This window comes from Globicephala melas, chromosome 20 (assembly GCF_963455315.2).
Source record: "Globicephala melas chromosome 20, mGloMel1.2, whole genome shotgun sequence".
Classification (NCBI taxonomy): Eukaryota; Metazoa; Chordata; class Mammalia; order Artiodactyla; family Delphinidae; genus Globicephala; species Globicephala melas.
Window position 1 is genome coordinate 51,695,709 of NC_083333.1, and position 20,075 is coordinate 51,715,783.

The following is a 20,075-nucleotide window of genomic DNA, read 5'->3' on the forward strand; positions in this document are numbered from 1 at the left end:
CGCTCTCCTGTCCTTCTCTAGGTGACTGCAACTGGGCAAGGCTCTTGGCCTCAAAGGAAGCCAGCCCTGGGCAGCCAGCGCCCAGGGCCCACTGGGCCAGCTCAGTGCAATCCGACAGGGAACAGCCTAAGGCAACGGTGGGGACAGCACCCCTGGTTCACAGAGTGTCTGCCCGTGATTCCCTAGGTCTGGGAAGAAGTGGCATCAGCTTTTCAGTGCTAATGTCTGTTGTCCAGCTGTCCTGGCCCAGGTAATAGGACAGCACCTGCCCAGATGGGGGCCACAGAATCATCAACAGAGGTAGGAACGCTAGGGAGGGAAGCCACGTAATGCTTCTGGGCCCTTACACTTGCTAATCCCTGGACGTGGAGTACCCTTCCCTCACTGGCTGCATGGCAAACTCCTATTTGCACCTCAAAACCCAGTTCAGATGGTGCCCCTTCTTGAAAGCTTTGCTGGCAGTCAGTGACTCCCCAACCCTGCCACCCCTCCCCCCCCGTCAGACCACAGGGGGATACATCTGGCTGCCTGTGCGACGCCCCTCCAGGCTCTGGCCTCCTCACTCGCTTTATCAGGATCCCTTCCCAATGCCCAGAGAGGATCTAGCCCCCGGCAGGTCCTGATGACACTGTCCAGCACACTACCGAGAATGCGCTCTCATGGCCCACCCCCAACGGAACGCACCGGCAGCACAGGCAGTGACCCCATTGGTTGGGTCTCTCTGAGGCAGGGGATCCAAGCTGACCTGGACTCAGGGAAGATATCTCGGGGTAGGACTCTGCTCGTCTTTTCAGCCTGGGGAGAAGGAGGGAATGGGGGCCCATCTTGGCCTTCTGGTTTGTCCTTGGCTGTCCTAGACGCATGAGCTGCCCATCCCTCAGGCCTGGCACTGCCGTCTGCCTATAATCTCACACTCTATTATTTGTTGTTGTTGTTGTTTTGGTTTTAATGCCTGGTCAGTGACCCTCTCAACAATCTGTGAGGAAGGGGATAAGACAAGGAGATCAATAGCCCCATTGGACAGATGGGGAAACTGAGGCCCAGAGGTGGCCTGACTGTCCCAGCAAGCTGGGGACAAGAACTCAGTCTCCCGACTTCCCTCCTGAGAACCGGGGTCTCTGGCTTTGGCACCCCGAGTCACGTTTCCCTTTTTCATGCAGAGGAGTTTCAAGAGGCATGGAAACCTGATGGAAAGTGAAACCCGCAATCCTCCATTCAGACTGCTCCGATTCATTTCCGCAAACATTTATTAACTGCCTATTAGGCACCACGCTCTGCTTTCATCATCTGGGAATAGCGTCAGCCCCTGATTTTCTATGCGACGGGAGGAGCATGGGAGGGCGGCCCATGCACAGCTTGTGCCAGAATAGGGGTGTGCTGCAGAATTTTACTTCCTCATTTTCTTTTAAAGCAGCAGCTATACTGTCCTGACTAAGCTTTAATATTCAAATGAGGGATAAGCCCCCAGTGCCCACAGGGCCAGGCGGCGTGGGAGCGGGCTGGCCACCGGAGGCGCTGGCTTGTGATTGCAAATCTGCCTGTGGATCCAATCTGCGAAGGGGGTAATCCCTAGAGACGAAGCTCTGGGCTGGAGGGAGGTGCAGATTAGAGGGCTGGTGACGAAGCAGATGTGTGCGGGCTGCCGTGTCAGGTGGGGCTTCCCTTTACAAGGGAGCGTTTCTGTTTACAGTGCTGAAACATCTAGCTGTGGGCGCCTGGGACTGTGGACATGTCAACAGGCCTGGGGAGCCGACCATCCCATCCTGGCATGTCAAGGTGGGCTCCCCTACCCGTCAGGAGCCAGCCATCACTCGCTGGGAGGGCTCCGTTCTGGAACCCAGGCAGAAGCCCCGAGCCAGGCGGCACTGGCAGAGCTGAGGACCTACCGCGTCAGGGTATACCGGGGTTCCCCCTGAGGGCATTTCTGGGGTAGGGGGTGAGGAAAGAGCCCCTTCCAAACTTAAGCAGAGGAAAGTCCTGAGGTTTAAACAGACACCCGAGTGAAGTGGTGGCCACTGGTTTTGTGATTCCACCACAGTGGCCCTGGAATTGCCTCCCCTGACAGTCACAGAGGCTGGGAGGGAGGCCTGCTCCTCTCTCTTCAAGAACTTGACCAGAAAAAGCATCACTTTTTCTGGTGGGAGTACGAGCACAGGATTCCCGAGTGGGGGCTGAGCACGAGGGTCTCCACCATGTGGGTGGGCTGGGGGAGGGGTGGACGGAAGGCCTCTGGAGTCGCTCCCTGCAGTGGCCCAGGTTATCCATCCAGGCAGGGCCCCAGGCCTTTGGCGTGGCAGCTATCAGCACGTCTGAACACGTCACGCGTGCCGTAAACCGGAGGGAACTGACAGGTTGGTGTGAGCTAGCTCAGGAAGCAGCCCCTTGCCCCGGGCTGCTTCCCCCAGTCATCTGGCATAAGGCAAACTCCTTCCCCTTCCAAAAACTCGGGCCCTCTTCCCTCTTCTTTCCACATTCAAGCCACGGCCCTCAGGATAAGACAGACCACTAAGACTTGGTCTTTGCTCAAAGACTAGACGATGTGACCGAAGCTTACACCGCAGAGCCACAACTGAAGATGGGCTACAGCAGCTTCTCCGCCAGAGAGAACAGGGTATCCTTGAGCTATGGCGCCTCTCCCCAGACCACACCCCCTCCCTCGGTGTGGAACAGAATGACCATCTTTTAGAAGGACCAAAACTGAACCAGCACCTGAGAACCATCCATCATTAGACTGGAGACATGGAAGGCAAAATACGTGGTGAGCAGTTGTGAGTTCCGGATCCAGCAACCATGCAGGCATCACTAATCAACCACCGCTCCCTTTCTGCTGAGCTAAGACTTGGCCTCAAGATCATTCTTAAGCCAGTGCTCCAGGAAGCCAGTCAACATCAGCACCTGAATGAAATCTGCTTTCCATCACTGAGGACGCAGAAACACAAACTGGTACTTCCTGAACCAGAGTCCCAGGGTTTCCCCGCCTGGAACCTGTACCACCCGGCTGTTCCCACACAGTCATCCTAGGAGGGAGGTGGCAGCGCTGAGCCAGGGATGCTAGCCTGACCCTCCTGGCTGCCCCCAGCGCCCTGTGTATGAGGTCACTTCAGTAGCCAAGGCTGTGGCTCAGACACTTTTTTGACGGTTGGGACTGCATTAACCCTGCTGTCCCAGTAGAGCTGAAAGACCCCCAAAGGGCCGCAGCCAACCTGAGGCAGGGGGAGAGGAACAGAGCCCCGAGAGGAAGAGGCAGAGAGGAGGAGAGGCAGTGCAGAAAGAGGGGAGCATTCTTTTGAACTCACCCACATGGGTCCCTCACTGCCCCCCACCCCCCCGCCCCAAACCCCTTCTGACTCACTTTGGAAATCTGACCACATCACTCCTCTACCTAAAATCCTCTAAGGGCTTTTCATGTGTTTTGTGGATCAAATGTGAGTTCCGGAACCTGCCCCCCTTTCTAACCTTGTCTCCCCTGACCCACCCCCATCCCATTAACTGCTCTTAATCCCTGGGACCTGCACCGCAGCCCCTTTCAGGTTTGTGGCAGAGATTGCTAAGTGTCCCCTAATAAATATTTCACTCTTCTTCCTTAATACCAGAACCCTGTTTTTAGCTGGCACATGGTTACCAGGAATAAAGACATTCCTGAGGTTCCTTTGCAGCTAAAAGTGGCCATGTGACTAAGGCCTGACCAACGGGATCGAAGCAGAGTGCCACACATAACTTCTAAGAAGTGTTATTAAAGGGAAGAGATGTGTTCTTCTGGGATGAGTACGTAATGGCTGGAGCCTGAGCAGCCTTCTTAGTCTATAAGATGGAGTCTTACATTGAAGAGAATAGGACACAAAGATCAAAGAAACCCAGACCCTTGATACTGTGGAGCCACATCAGGCTTCTTCCACACTGGAGAGAAAAAACAAATTCTTATTTTGCCTAGGTATTATTATATTGCATTTTCTTTCTTTAAAAAAAATACTTGATTCAGTGTCTAAGCATGTCATTTCTCTACCTGGGATACACTTCCTTCTCTTCTTTACCCAGCTAATTTTATTTGACTTTGTAAGACCCAGTAGTGGGGTCACACCAGGCAGGACCAACAGCCTGTCTTTGTGCCCTTATAGCAGAGAGAGATTCCCTCTGCCTAGCTAAGCACCTGTCCCATGATGCTCGGTCGGTCTAATCACTGGCTGTCTCCCTCGGCTGGGCCGTGAGCATCCTGAAGGAGCTATAGCCTTATGCACGTCCAGATATTTGGTACCTGATGATCAGTACATGGGGAGGGAGGAAGGGAAGAGGAGGGGTGAAGCAAAAAGTCCCAGCAACTCCCTTGGGGATTCTCAATCATTCCTTTCACGGATAAGTAGATCCCCCAGCAAGCAGCTTCATCGGGGGTGACGAGGAAGAGAAAACCACTCTGGAGGGTGGTAGAATAAGAACACCAATGCCCACTGTTTCTGAAACTTCCAGTTGCATAGCATTCACCAATTTACAGGGCATGTTCGCATATACACATCACCCTAGGTAATTCTAAAAACCTAACTCACTAGGCACTGTTATAATCCCGAGGGCTCAGAGGGCTAAGTCACTTGCTCGAGGTCACGTGGCTACTACGTGGCCAAGTGACCTGGAAATGAGATCTTCTAACTTCATGTCCAGCAACACAGGTGCCTCCTCGGACCTGCACCGTACAGGGGAGTTAGGAAAGCAAGCTACGTGCAAACCACGCGTGGGCAGGTGTGCACAGTGCGTGCACGGGCTCACACACACCTGCTGCACAGATGCGAGGGGCTCCAGGTGTTCGGTGGCATTTTCACTCGAGGGCAGCGGGTGATGGCAGAGGAAGGGGGCACGGGAGCGGACCGAGCAGCTGCTGCATGCAAACGCTCGGCCACGGCTCAAGGACAGGGCCACCTCGAGCAAGTGCAGGGGACACGAGGAAGCAGGGAGGGCTGGGGGCAGGCGGCAGCCAGGGGGAGTGCGCATGCTTCCGGAAACCGCGCTAGGCTGTCACTGGTACTGGTTATTTAGTGCATTCACCTCCCCCGGAGCGAGAGCAGGACACTGTCGGGCTAAGAGACGGCAGCACACAGCATGTCCGTGGTAAACAATTTATTTTTCTACCTCAGTTGCTTACAGGGGTAAAAATAAAACGGCAACAGGGAGAAGCACAGACGAACTATTTACAGAGATGAAAATTCACAACGGCTAAAACGTCTGTGAGGCAAGCATATACTAGGACAAGTTCACCAAAGCAAAGCAATTCATAGCAGAACAAAATAAAGAGGAAAAAAGCCATACAGATTAAAAAGAAAAAACAGCACTCATGAAAAAGCCTGAGGGAAAATAAAAGGAAAGGAACCAATGATTACATCAAGCATCTTTAATGAGATGAACACAACTGCACAGCTTGGGTCTAAAGGACACTGACATTCAAGAGGATGGACTGAATGCATCCGACGGAAGCACGCAGGTCACTTCTCACAAACCCTGAGCGTGAACAAGGGTGACTCCTGAGGGCCCAACTGAGCTGTACTTCGTTAATCCAAGAGAGTGGGGAAGTGGACGGAAAGGAAGCCCTTCTGGGGGTGACCATCAGGGGTACCGACCTGATCAGGACAGACCCTCTGTGTTCGTGCCCTCTGACCCCAGTGGGCCAAGAGGCCCTTGATGCCAGCAGGGAATGCAAGGCCAGTAGGCAGCAAGGTGAGGGCAGAGGTGCCAGGGCAAGAGGGACGCAGTGTGGATCGGGGCCCACAGGGCCTGAGATGTGGCAGCACCTGGGTGCTTCCACTGTCCCTTCCCGAAGACAGATGTGCAGTATTATAGCAACAACCACTGAGGGACTGGCCCCCAAAGACAAAGACAACCAGATAATGTTTATATAATTTTTCTTCCAGATTAGATCGTTCACATTAGTATTTATAGAATAGTCTCTGTGTGTGTGTGTGTGTGTGTGTGTGTGTGTGTGTGTGTGTTCACTTCTGGTTCTGTCCGCCACAGGACACAGGTGCTCCAAGTCACATATCCCCAACCCCTGTGGGCTCCAGCACTTAAGAGCTCACCCATGAAATGCCCCAACAAGCCTATTTGGTGATTATTTAAAATAATTTGAGGCCTTCTTCCTAGATGCCCTTGAGGAAGGCTCTACAAAGTTTGTGAGAAGTTTCCCCCCGGCCCCATGACATTCTGGGAGGGTGGCAGGTGGAATACGTGGGGGAGGTGTCCACAGTGCATATGAGAAGCAAACTGGGAGGGGACTGGAGAATAAAATTGCTTTTAAAAAACTGAAAGAAGCATTGAGGACAGGAGTCTTTTCCAAGAATTAAAAATGAGAAGAAGGACATTCATTCCAACAGGCAGCTACGACAGTGTTCGGTGGGCACTGACAGCAGCGGGGTGGCCCCGGCAGGGACTGTGTCCTCTCCCTAGTAATGGTAGCAAACCCCAATTTGCTGTGCCTCTCTTAAGAGCTAGTTGGTAAAAACTATGTCTTGTGAAATCAGCAAGTAGTCTGCAAAGTGAAATAAGAACAGAAATTAACAGATTGAACTGAAACGAGGGTCCAGAGGCGGAAAAAGAGAGCAGAGCACCGATCAGGATCGTGATAAGTCCAGTCCCCTCACCGACCCACGAGGGCTGGGCTGGGGGTAAGGGGCACGCGGTGGACCACCTGGGCTTGGGAGGAAGGAGCCACGTCCACGGCGGCTGGTCGGCACTCAGTCTTTCTGGAAGAGAACTACTCCCACTCGAACAGTTATCTGAAGCCCATAGCCCCCGTTATTGGAGCAGCTCTCCTTTATTCTCACAGAAGCCTAAAGGTGGGCAGAGACAGGCATTTCTTAACACCAACTGGGCAACCAGGAAGGTCTGCAGCAAGCCCAGGTCACACAGGTAAGGCAGGGACACCAGCAGATGAGATGGGGATTCACAGGAAGGGCCAACTCAGGTGAAGAGGCGGCGCCTTCCTGCAGGGGATGCAGGATACTCGGCGTGTGGCGAGGACACACAGGATGCAGCCCTCAGCAGCCCTCCAGGACGGGGGTGTCCTTCCGCTGCTCTTAGCTACTTTGCATCCCCCCACAGGATGGATTCAGGAAGGGCTGGGAGGGGTGCGGGAGGTACACGCATCACAAGAGAGACGAGGTGGGCAGTGGGTGAAGTGGGCACCACCGAGAACATGGAAAAGGAAGACCACGAAGAAAAGACGCCAGGGCAGCTTGGCGGTGATGAGATCATCTGTGCTGACGTCGCTGACTCACAGGCATGGGGAGGGGGTCAGCAGAGCCACCCTGATAGGGGCGAGGAGAGGGCAGAGTTGGGTTGCCCTCCCCTGGGTCACCCCTCTGCACCCCAGCCCCCCCGGCCAGATCCACTGAAGACATTCCTTCCTGGCACAGGGCAAGAGACTCAGGTCAGAACGCTGCAAAGCTTCCCTGCCCCTGAGGCCGAGGCTCCAGGAGGAGTCTGGAAAACCACAGGGGCACCTGGGCTCTGTGTGCGAGAATCCTCGGCCGCTCGAGGCTCCCGGACAGCAGACAGAGCTACCTTTCCACAGGAGGCCACTCCTCTGGGGGCAGGTTACCCCAAGCCCATTCCATGTCCCTTTACCACCACCCTCCCCCCGGCTCTGTTCCCAAAGCCCTGGCTTGTGGTGAAGGGCTAGGCACCTGGGGGACCCCATCTCATCCTACCCAGCCTCGGCTGGTCACTCTTGCATCTCTGTCTGTCCTGCATACATGTCCATCTAGGGCAGACCCAAGGATGCAGGTCCCTGGGACACAGTCCAGCCAGATATTTTCCGGGCTGGCTCATGGGGCCCCGAGGGCAGGTTCTCAGATGAGACGGGGGCCTGAGCAAGGAGTCCCCCGAATTATACCGGGTTAGGATCCCTAACTGTTTGCTGGGACTAGTGCTACACTGAGGGGGCAATGGCAACCTGATTGTGAAGGGAGGGAGGCTTCAAGCACACAGAGCAGCAAGGCACTCTCACCGAGCCAGGATGTGTGACCCTGCACATCTTCTTATCCCCTGGGGAGGAAGGTAGGGGAGGGAAGGAGAGGAAAGGCTTCCCCAAAACTACCACCAGCTTCTGGGCTGAGCAGGACAGGCAAGGAATGGAGAACGGGGATGGTGACACACAAGGTCTCTCCAGGAGAGGCAGTGCACGCCTGCACGTGCGTGTGGGGACCAAGCACCCCTCATCGTAACACAGCTCTTCATGTAGGCTCCGGAACAGCTCCATCCAACAGAACTTTATGCGGTGATGGAAACGTTTTATATTCTGCACAGACGGTAGCCCCCAGCCACGTGGCTGCTGAGTAGCTGAAGCGTGGCTAGTGTGGCCGAGGAACCGAATTTTCCGTTTTACTTAATTTTACTTAAATTAAATGTAAACCTTAGTAGCTGCATGTGGCTAGTGTGATTGTGCTGGACAGACGGATGCTAGGAAGATGATGGGGTGTGGCAGTTAAGACCCAGGCCACCTGGGTCCCAGTCCTGGCCCTGCCCCTTACTGGCTGTGACCCCCTGAACAGGGTTTCTACCTCTCCAGGCTTCAGGGTCCCCATCCGTAGAGGGAAAATCTAGAGGAGGTGCAGACCGTGCCTGGCCCGGTGCTGGCTTCTCAGCTTGTGGTGTCTGGTGTCCTGCCTGGAGAGGCCCATGGCCACCTGAGCTGCCACGTGCAGCAGAGAAGCGGTGCGGAGGGCTCCCTTGGGGCAGCTGAGGGGCCCACCCTGGTGGGGAAACCACCCGGCCCAGGGGACACACTTGTGGGCAAGTCCCCCCACGCACCCCCCTCCACCTGAACTTCTGCTTCTGTACCTGCTGTTCTCTTCCGCCTCCCCCGCTATCAGAAAGGTGCACAGACCTCAGCGACCATCCTGCCCAAACCCCTCATTTCCAGAAAACAGAAGAGAGGCCCCGAGATGCTGGGTGACCTGCCTACGGCCATGGGCAGACAGGACAAGAGCCTAGGGCTTCTGTTGCTGGTTGAGGATCTGTCCCCACAGAGCATGGCTCTCAGTGTCCCACATGCTTCCTGACCTCCCCCGACACGCCCCTTCCCCACCCGAAGCTCAGTCTGAGGCACAGGTGGGACCGGCCCCTCGCACACCGCACGCCCTGCCCTCCACTGCCTTCAGAGCGCCGTCCCCCCAGGGCCATGTCCTGCTCGCCTTGCCGCCTTGCAGCTCAGGCCTCCGGGTGTAGGAGGATGACCAACCGGGAGTGGAAGCCCAGCTCCCTAGCGGCCCCTGACAAGACACAGAGCCCAGAGGGCAGAACTCTGCTCCTAGCATCTTCTCTACACCCCCCAGCTGTCCTTAGAACACAGACACCCCCGAGCACCCCAAAACACTCTTGCTGTACTCCAGGTCTGGGGAAGGCTGGCTTCCCCGCTTCTAGGGAAACGCAAGCCCCATAAATCATCACTTCCTTCACGCCCCTCCCCCATCCCTGCAGGACCACGGCCCCCGCTGCCCCGCAGGTGAGAGACCCAGGCCTCCCGGTTACACGGAAGCTAGAGCAGCCTGGGCACGTGAGTGGGTATCACCGGGCGCTCTGCCTTGAGTTTCTGACGCCCACATGGAGGGAAGGGAGGATCTAACCAACCCCCCGCCACCATCACTCAGGACAGAGAGCAGACCCAAACCCAAGAGCACACCCCACACACATGGCAGAAGGGCACCGGAGCCGGACGAGGGGAGGGAGGAAGGTGAGGTCCAGACAGCAAGGCACGTGAATGCTGGGGAGGCACAGGGTGACAGAAAACCCTGGGCCCCAAGTTCAGTCCCCTCCCCAAGGAGAGAGAACCTGGAAGAGGTTTCAGAAAACGGAGGGCAAGCAGAGGTAGGGCTCCTGTCTTTCCCTTCCCCCTACAAGCCACTCTCAGCCAGTGAAATACTTCAGTTAATCAGAAACTGGGCTGCATCCTGACCTGGATACAAGGTCAAGTGGGTCTGAAACTTAGCACCTGTAGGTCATTTCGTGAATGGACGTATGCATGAGTTGGTTCTCCTTAGGGGTCCCCCTCCCCCCCAATGCAGCCCACCTCCCATGTCCCCAGAGCCCTGGGGGACAAAGCCACTCACCTGGGAACTGATAGCCATAGCTAGGAGCAAATCCAGGGTAGCCGCGGCCATAGGTTGCCACAAAGTTGGGGTAGCCTTGAACATAGAGAGAAAGACCACGTCGGTTAGTGCAGCTGCTTCAGGTTGCGGGAGTCCGAGGGAGGGCGGGAGTGAGACACAGTCCGAGTTATTTTCCTCCACAAAATTACTTGTCTCCCGTGGGGGTCTTTACCCAGGGCCTGGGTCACCCCTCGCCCGTGGCTGGGGCACTGCTGTCAGCCTGCTGGTGATTAGCCCGTATTTGGGCCGAGAGACCCCCAAAGCCCACGCACTTTCTTGAACCTGCAGAGTAAATGCCACAGGTTAGCCCCAGACCCTCGGCCAGCGCCGGGCGCTGACATTTGCACAGCTTACCCTGTATGTACTTTACCTTAAGGCTATTGACAGTAGGAGATTAAAGTCCTTCGCCAGCACCATGGACAGAGCATAAGGAATGCGGGGTGGGGTCACAGTCTAGGGGCAAAACTCCGGGGCTGACTCCGTGCCTCTGGAAGAACACTGGGCCCAGTGAGCCATGGCCCGGGGGACGCAGGGACCAAGCCACGTCCAAGCAGGGACACTCCACCGTACCTTCCCAAGGCCCTGGGAGAACAGGGACGGCCTGGCTGTGCTAAATGTGCCCCACAAACAGGAACCCAAAGCCTCGACGGGCATTTCCCAGCACGCACGCTCCTTCCAGGCGCCCGTCTCAGCAGATCACCTGGGGGTGCTGGCTAACCGAGGGGTGTCTGTGGAAACCGCTGCTGGACTGGGCATGGGGTGCAGAGGAAAGAACTGGCAAGTTCTGGCGTCCCTGTGGTCGTCTCCGATCAGTTACCAGTTACCAACCCCCCATGAGATGCCACTGCAGCTCCCTACCCTTCGTGGTGCCCACTCAGACCCTCACTCCTCACATCCTGACCTCTTGCGTTCGGCTACAAAGAAGGCTGGGGTAGCCTTCTGGGATGGAAATTCCACTGGCCATAGCAGACCCATGGCTGCCCCGTTCCCAGCCTGCCAGGCTCCCTTTGCTTCCCTCTGCTCCATATAGAAGAAACTCAGTCCATTCACGCTCTTAAGATACCACCCTGGCCAGCCTGCCACCTACTTTACCACCACCACCGCTGCCAGCCTGACCTCTGCTTTGACCTCTGAGCGGGACGCCTGTGGCTGTTTTCAGCTGCCCAGCACCTGAACCCCCTTCTCTGTGTCTGAGTCTTGGAGACGGGCCTGCCTCCCATCATGGAAGCAGAAAGGCCTCCCTCCTGCTCTTGCTGAGCCTGGCAGCTGGGAAGCAGACTGTGAACCCGGGCTGGGCCAGTGCAAGTCTTCTCCAGGTGCCAGTGGGGCAGAGGAGGGCGGCCGGTTCAGAATCTATTCTGGTGTCAGCAGCAGAGCCCGGGGTCCGCTGGTGGCAACAGTGGCCCCCTAACCAGGTCATTGCTGGCTGACCGCCCGGCTCCCCAGTTCCTGCCTGTTCCCCGGCCTTCCTGGCACTTCTGTCCGTTGCCCAAGCCCCTTCCAAAAACCTCTTTTACTGTCGATAGCAGCCAGAGTTATTTCTGTTGCTTTGTCACCAAAACGCTAGTAGAAAGCATTTTGATGGGCAGGTTTAGGACAGTCTCCACGCCCTCCAACCATAAGGCCCGTGAGTGGCGGCTTTCCACATGTATCCTTGCGGCTCCATACAGCAACTTAAACACCCTGAAGCCAGGCTCTGGGGTCTCATCAGCCACTTCCAGGTGGATTCTCACATGTCACAAGCATTTTCTGACCCTGCAGGTGACGGCTGAACACCAGGATCGTTCACTAAATTCCAGCTTGGGTGCAGCATCACGACTTAGAGTTTGCGGGTCCTCCTGCTGCCTGTTCATAGCGCTTTTATGCTGAAGGCGGTCCAGAAATGGGACCCACCCACCTTCACTTTCCCCTGCTTGTTGGTATCACAGCTTTCACCTTGACCAGAAGATCTGTCATCAGACCTAAGACAGAAGTTTGCTGGACTAGACATCAGGAGATGGGTTCCAGCCCTGCCTCTGGCCCAAGGCCACGTCATCGGGGTTCTTCCCTTCCTTCTGGGTGCTTGAGTCTTGCCATCTGTAGAAAGCTTTGCAGGTCCCCTGAAGTGCGCATGGGCCCCAATTCTCAGAGACCAGCTGTGGCTCCTTTCCCTCGATTCGGCCAGAGCCTTTCCAAACTTGCAGTCACTGCTCACTGGCCAGTTGATCTGTCTACACCCCACAAGGGTCTTCCTGCTTGCTCTTTCTGCACAAGTTTATTTCCCAGCACTTGGTGCCCTGCTGACAAAGTGATGCCCAGACCAACCAGGATGACCTCGCGGCTTTGTCCTGACTGCAGAGGAACAGACCCCAGTGAGTCGCTGAGCTCTGGCACCCAACAGGGAAAGAGAGACAGAGGGACAAAGTATAGGGACAGAGACGGGAACTCGGGTGCCTTAAGTGGACACACACGTACTGGCTCCTTCCTTGGTATTTATCTCATGGCTGGCCAGCCCAATTCTCCTCCAAATTAATCACCTGCTATCAAATCAGATCTTTCAGCAATAGACTTCTTACCATGATTTCAACAATATTGATTAATGAATTATATGCAAACAGCCAAGTCACTGCTGCCCAAGGGCTTTCCTAGTGAAAAATGATTCCCTTGCCTCTAACTTCAGTGCTGGGGGTCTTAAATATTTTAGTGTTAACGTGACAGCAAAAACCTAAGCCCATGTGTCACTTTCGAGACTCCCTCAGGGTGGGTGGGGTGGAGGGTGGTGGAACGCCCAGTCCCTCCCTGATTCGAGTCACCAGTATGATTCCATCGTATCTGCCTACTTCCTGGCACACTCGCAAGTCTTCACCAGGAATGAGGAAAAGCATGGTCAAGTTCACCCCAGTTGGGGGTCTCACCCCAATCTTCCCAGGCATGTCAAAATTGTCTCCTGTTCAACAAAGATGAGAATTTGGCATCTGCCCGAGGCGGGGGCTCTTATCTCCGTCCCCCATCGCCGAACATCCTCTGGGTCGGGCAGATGAAATCATAAATTTAGAACACAACATTACTTCAATTTTCCTCTTCATTTACTGCTGTGCAGTCCAGCTCTGCTCCAGCGGTTCACAGCCCCAGCCACATGGGGGAAACCGGCTGGCTGCGTATCCATAGCACATTACAGCAGACCCACGCGGGCGCTCCATCAGGCCACATCACGTTGAGACGACCCGGCCACCGCTTCCATGAGCAGCCGGGCCCCTCCCTCACTGGCCACTGCACGATTTATTTGCTCCAGTACTCTGGATGCCCCATCAAGCCCACAGTAATTATCTCTTGTCAAAAAAGGAAAAAACCAAGCCTTCTGCCTGGATGACCACCTTTCTTGCAGACAGGCTTTCCATTGTGGGGGGGGAAAAAATCAGAAATCAGCAAGAGAATTTGAAGCTGCCAGTTGGCTCATTTGGGGCACCCCCCTTTTTGGGATGCTGGCGGAATTCTCAGAATTGTGGTTCTAGATCTTTGTTCCAACCCTAGAAGATGTCTGCACATGACTCATCCTTTTCCAGGCTCTGTTACTCAGCTACTGAAGAGTCACAGAAAACGGCTCCCACCAGGCCCCCAACTTGAAAGAGACAAGAGACGGGGCTGTTTATCCAGGGAGCTGCCAGCGTGTGACACATCTGCTGCGTGGCGCGCAGAGCATTGCCTGGGGCACCACGGTGGCTCCGTGAGGTCTGCATACAGATGCGACACCAAGTGCCAAGGGCCCTTTCCAGGCCATAGTCTACAAGGACGCTGGGCCCCAGAATCATCCGGAGTTGCAGGGGTTCCTCCAGACCTGTGCTGTCCCATTAAAGTTTAATTTAATTTAAATTATATAAAAAGTCCCATCTTAAATGCTCAACAGTCACACGCAGCTAGCGGCCACCATCTTGGGCGGTGCAGATATACGACCTTTCTACCATCGCAGAGAGTTCTAGTGCGTTGTGCTGCTCTAGATGGAAAATGAAAAGCTGAATTCTGAGTTTCCTCTGTTCACTAGAAAACAGCTGAACAAATGGAGACCTCCTTGGGGATGACCTCAAACAGATATTTTGGGGAAAGACAAATCCCAGTTGAAATTACAAATGAGTCTAGGCATGCGGCTCTATGTTCCAGCCAATCTCCTTCTGATCAGTGAAAGCTAGCAGATTAGAGCTCTTCATCCCTTCCAGACAAAAAAAAAATTTTTTTTTTGCTTTCATTTCCGAGGGGCTTAATGTTGGGGAACACTGGGTCAGGATTTCACAGCGCTGCTTAGAATGCCTCTGGCTTTCTTCAGCTGGTCAGCAATGTCTCTCCACTTCTGGGACCGCAGGGTGAAGCTTTTCTTCAAAGCCTCAGCAATGAGGTATTTCTCTATCACTGCTACCAAGCATGTTAAATAGTGTGTGCCCAGCGAGGTCAAGATAGTTAGAGGCAGTAGGATTATACGGCTGAGAAGGCCAAGAGGAATCAGATATATCAACGATAATCATGTTTGCTTTTATTAAGTCCACTTTCATTAAGAAAAACCAAACCGATTCTAGTGTACTGGGTGGGCGAGGCAGCGAACAAAGTCTGAGAGCTGCAAAAATACCTTTCCTAAGGGTCTTAGCTGATTTTGGTTTTGTCGAGCTCAAAGGCAGGGAGACTGACCTAAGGATGATTCCTCCTCTTCTCTCGTACACTTTCATAAAGGAATTCCCATTGGGCTGATTATTCCACGATTCTGTCAAAGGCTGTGAAAGCTAAAACCAAAACAGCTGTAGGTCTCCTCCCAAGAACGTTTGCTGCCACAGCAAGAGAGATCAAGAAAGAATAACTGCAACTATACGCTCATCAGCCTCTCTCTGATGAGACCTCCCGAAGTACGGAGACAATCTTAAAGGGTATTTAAAAATTAGTTCCACAGCTTCCAAGTCATTTATAGACCAGAGTGTCTGCTGTCTCACGAGGATGTCTACTCCCTGATATCAGACTTCTTTCTCTGGTGCCTCCTAAGCATCTAGAACAATGCCTGGCACTTAGGAGGTACTCAGTAAATATTTGTTGAATGAATGGATTTTAAAGCTTTAATGGGTTAGTCTCACTTCTAAAAATCCCTAACAGTGTTATGTATTTTTCTGCTCTTTCGACGATAAAAGTTTAAATCGCTGAAACCTCATCTCATTAACAAACTTAAAAAAAAAGTGTTTCTGCGTGAGCCAAGTTCATTAGCCAAACTGTGGGTGGTGGCAATGGTGGTGATTCTAGGACTGATAGGCAGGCCTAGTGCACCACAGAGATGGTGACCCAGGTGACTGATGGAGTCAGGTCAGGCCATCTTGCCAAAGGATTAGACTTCATTGGTGACATCAGGTTAAGGGAAGAAGCAAGAAGCAAGGGCCTGTTACAGCACAGCAGATGGCACTCCCCTCGACCAAGAGTCCAGAGGCCCAGGGTGCCAAACTGCGCCAGTGGGTGAAAGAGAGGGCAGCCCTGGGAGTTTCTGGCGAGCGCAGCAGAGAAAGCTCGGTGAAGACCCAAGCCTGGCTGGGGAGGCAACAGGCCAACCAGATCGTGAGACTGTGAGTTTGTTCCCTGGGTGGTGGTCTGATTCCCCCTTCTGCCTGGACCTCAGGCTGAGCTGGTTCCCAACGGGGGACACATTTGGGGACCTCTCAGGAGGCCCTGTCTCAGCAGGCATCTAGATGTCCTCAACATAGTAGCTGGGGAGTTCAGGAGGGCTGGGAGGTGATGAGGGCTGGAGTCCAGTGCACAGATCTTGTTGGGAGGTAGAAATTCAAAGATCATCCAACTCCCTTGGCTGGGGGTCCAAGGAGGAGGCTGCAGGTACCATGGCACAAGTCACACACAGACGCAGGTCTAGCTATATTCTCGGTCCCAAGTGGCGGGGTGTTGGATACCTACTTGGGTGGTAATTTGCCCGGGGCTCCCCAGTACCTTACTAATAACAGCTCCCAGTTTGAGTATATATTACTGTATTTTGTTGATTAGAAGACACACTTTTTTTTTTTTTCCACATCTTAACATCCTGAAAGTGGGATCCGTCTCACAATGTGGTTTAGTTAACAGTATATATTTTTTCTTTCCAGATGGTACACAAGGTGCATTCCGCCACCCATGGCAGCTTGAACCTGACAAAATACAGCACTGGTTGGGCACGATACGGCTTCATCTATCCTCAACAGCCCCATGAAATGAGGGTTCCCATATCCCTATGGATGGGGTAACTGAAGGACAGAGAAGACTGTCCCTCCAAAGTCACACAGCTGACCAGACGAGAAGTCCAGATCTCCTGATTCTGAAGCGCTGAGCCCTTTCCTGTGGTCCACACAGCCCGCCTTGGCGGAAGCCGGACCCACACCATCAGTTCCACCCGAAGAGCTCTCTGCTTGCTTGGGGGTGGAGGAGAGCCTCGGTGACCTGAGGGGCCCTGCCTGGGGCAGGGGGGTTTCGCCTGGTGGCAGCCTCAACCAGAGCTACATGGGCAAGAGGCCAAACCCTTAAGTAGCAAGGGGATGGGGGATGGGGATGAACTGGGGGAGGCTATGACTCAAGAACTAATAGACTCAACCACAATGACATTTGAAACCAGCTATCACTACCTCTTTACTGCAGCTCAGGGAAGTCATAACTTGAAACGTGAGAGAACAAAGTCGGGGAAGATGAGTGAGCACCTGGCATCCATCACATTTCCATCCCTCAGAGAGCAGGAACCAACCAGATGGCATCTGGAGAAGCACGGGGACCATGTGGGTCTGCCCACCACCAACTGTGGTCCGAGCCACCCGGCCACCACCTCTCGTCACACACGCGCTGCCTGGACCTGCCCAGCAGCCGCCTTGCTGGCCCTCAGGGCTCCACACCAGGACCCTCGCATTCCAAGCTATTTCTTCTGTCTGCATGGCCCTTGGCTTGCTCATCCTTCTCTTCCTAGCTGAGATGTCACCTCCACCGGGAGGTGTTCCCTGATTCCTCCAACTAGTTTCCATTCCTCATTATGTGCCCATAAAGCACCTCACGACTCTCTCTATTATGAGTAATAACGTACCCATGTGATGAGCTGTTAAACGTCACCTCTCTCACTAGACCACAAGCTCCATGAGGGCAGGGACCACATCTGCCTTGTTAGGCACTGTCTCCCAGTACTGGCCCGGGGCCAGGAACGCAGTAGGTGCTCAAGGACTATTTGCTGTTGAATGCCTCCTGCGGTCAACAAGGCACCTGCCTGGGCTCCCATTAGGAAACCATTGGTCTGTGGAGCCCTGAGCCCTTGCTTGGCATCTGGGGAGAATACAGCTGCCGCACCTTTGCTCTTTGGCAACTGACATGAGTGAGCTGGCTTTGCTCCACACCTCTGCTTCCCCAGGAAGAAAACCTCCCCCAGGCAAGCAGAGAAAACCGTGGGGTACATGATACCTCACATAAAGGGTATCAAGTGAGAGGCAGAAGGGTGGGGGCGCTTCTTGAAGATCTGGATCCTAAAAAGCCATTTGATGCCCTAGGGACTTTATACTCATCATTTAAAATTCAAGGCTCTGAAAGCCAGCAGGCAGTAATGGGCTCAACTCTTTTAAGATTTTATTTTAAAATTTGGAACTATTAATCCATTTGGGGTTTCTTTTGGTATATAACATAAGGTAAGGGCCACATACAAATTATTTTTAGAGCAAGAGCTACACAAGTATCTTACAGTCAACCAGGAAATCATTCTCATTGAGTTTTTAAAATTAATTTCTTTATAATAATTAAACTCATACATAGAAACACATTTAATTTAGGCTCCTTAACTTTTTCTATCAACAGGTGCCTTCCTATATGCCACACTATTTTAATTACTGTAGTTTTGGACTATGTTCTGATATTTGGTCAAACTCTCTTTTTTCTCATTTCTCTTTTTAAAAAATTTTCTTATTTATTCTCATGTGTTTCTTCTTCCAGATAAGTGTTAGAATCATTTGGCCAATTTTTAAAGAATTACAATAGGAATTTTCCTCGAAACTCTGTTAAAGCTAAAAAATTAGCTTTAACATCTTAGCCATTTTGAGAATTCTCATGGCATCCTTTTCCATTTTTTAAAGCTTCCTCAAAATAACTTTACCTGCCTTGTTACTTCCTCAGACAAACAGATACAATTTTTTTAAAGGTCTAAATTCTAAAGCCAAGAAAAGTTTTATAAATTTAAAACTGAGCCAAGAATGATTTAAACAGCAGCAAATCTGAAAATACATAAAGAGCTTATCAAACAATATAGAAGAGGGACTCTTAGCCAATCCAAATGAAACCCATTAAAACTAGACAGACCGTGTGCCTGAATGGAATTTTACCATTAACTACCATTTATCCCATTTAATTAGTATTTTCCTGACACACAATAACTTGCACTAAAATACCGTTCTCTCACCTTGAAATTTCTAATTATTGTTACGACCCACACCATTATGCTTCTCCACTGCTTTCTCCATCTTTCATGCCATTTAAGCGGCAAGATTTTCAATTATCTATGCAGGACGGACAGAGATACCTTTAAGGAAGGGGCATAATATGCAACTCAATTTCTCTAAAAGCCAGGAGAGATCATTTTTCATCAGAACAAACATATTTTGTCTTTCATCATTTTTTTTTTTGCAAATAAAGAATAAAACAGGTTATTTAAGACATCCATTTAAACACAAATTTGATATCCCAAGAGAAAAACGTTAATCACTTAAATAGACAGGAGTATCGCCCACCATTACCACATCCCCTCCTCTCCCAAGTTTTAGAAAATGTAGCCTCGGCTCACATAAGTTAAGCCAGCCAGGAGTCCACAGGTCTTTAAGAACTCCCAGTCAGCAGAGAGGGCTGAGGCAAAGAGAGTAACTTTTCCTCCTTTTGAAAAAGGGAGTGGAAAGGGGAAAAAATAATATCAAGTACCTTCTATGAGCCAGGCATGGGACAAGATGCCTATCTATCTAGTGGTCTGCCTATCTATCTATCTGTCTATCCATCTCTGCTAACTTAATGGTCACAACTGTCCTGTAAGAGGGGATGTCACCCTCATATACAGATAGGGAAGCTGAGCCTCAGACAGGTAAAGCCGTTTGCCCAACTGGAAGGCGACCCAGGCCCCAGGGTCTGGCCCAGACTCACCCAGCATCCCCATGCCAAGCATGAACGCATCCATGGTGTAAGGCAGTCCCCGGGCCCGGCCTCTCGTCCCAGGCGGGAACATGACTTCCTTCGGTTGAGCCTTCTTACATTCTACCTGTTAAACAGAAAGGCGAACAAATGAGATGCAAACGAATTCCATGTAAATGTCAAAGGCAGAACTGATCTGGTTACCAGCTCAGATATTTTTAGCCTTGCTCCTTACTCACTGTAAAAATAGTCGTGCCGAGTAAATGGCCTGCAAAATAAATATTGAAGAAAACACACCACTTGTGCAAATCCTGCAAAAACCTACAAGGATGAGATTGGGTTTGGAGGGGCGGCAGGGACATCAGCTGAAGATGCCCAGGTGTGGGCTGGAGCTCAAATTGAAACCTGCGCAGAAGGCGTGAGAAGGCGGGCGATGGCTGTTGGATGCCTCTGTGACTAATAACAACAGCAATGGTAATAATCCGTCATTATCGTTCAGCCCTTTACATGTTTACACATTCCTCTCGGGCTCCATCAGGTCAGTGATTCTTCATAGCAGGCCACTTGCTATGAAGTCTCATTAAATAGACAGGCCAGTTAGTCTTAGCTCCATTTCACAGATGAGAAAACTGAGCATCAGAAGGCTTGTGTAACAAGCTCTAAGCCATATCCCAGCAGGCGCAGGCCCGGAAGCCGGATTTTTAAAATTTCTAGGTCAGCGATGCCACCATCTCCATAAAACCTGCCCCAGCACGCTCCCGAGGGAAGTAATGAGATTAAACATGGATTACCGGTTTCTCACTTTGCAGCTATGTCTTCAAGTGGTTGCTA

General features: G+C 52.4%; 1 protein-coding gene across 9 annotated transcripts in view; it reads right to left on the bottom strand.

The window, feature by feature from the left end:
* The window catches only part of MSI2 (musashi RNA binding protein 2), a 389,160-nt gene that overhangs the window by 39,734 nt on the left and 329,351 nt on the right, over positions 1-20,075 (bottom strand). For 8 of the 9 annotated variants that reach the window (XR_009560254.1, XR_009560253.1, XM_030881655.2 and 5 more), the window contains exons 9-10: positions 19,257-19,371; positions 10,086-10,160 (exon numbers count right to left, since the gene is read on the bottom strand). Coding sequence is in view for 7 of the 9 variants with exons in the window: in XM_030881655.2 (XP_030737515.1) it covers positions 10,086-10,160; positions 19,257-19,371 (190 nt within the window). In the remaining 2 variants the exon portion in view is untranslated. Of the gene's footprint in view, positions 1-5,133; positions 6,506-10,085; positions 10,161-19,256; positions 19,372-20,075 lie in introns of those variants that run through there. The other variant, XM_030881656.2, reaches the window with a different exon arrangement.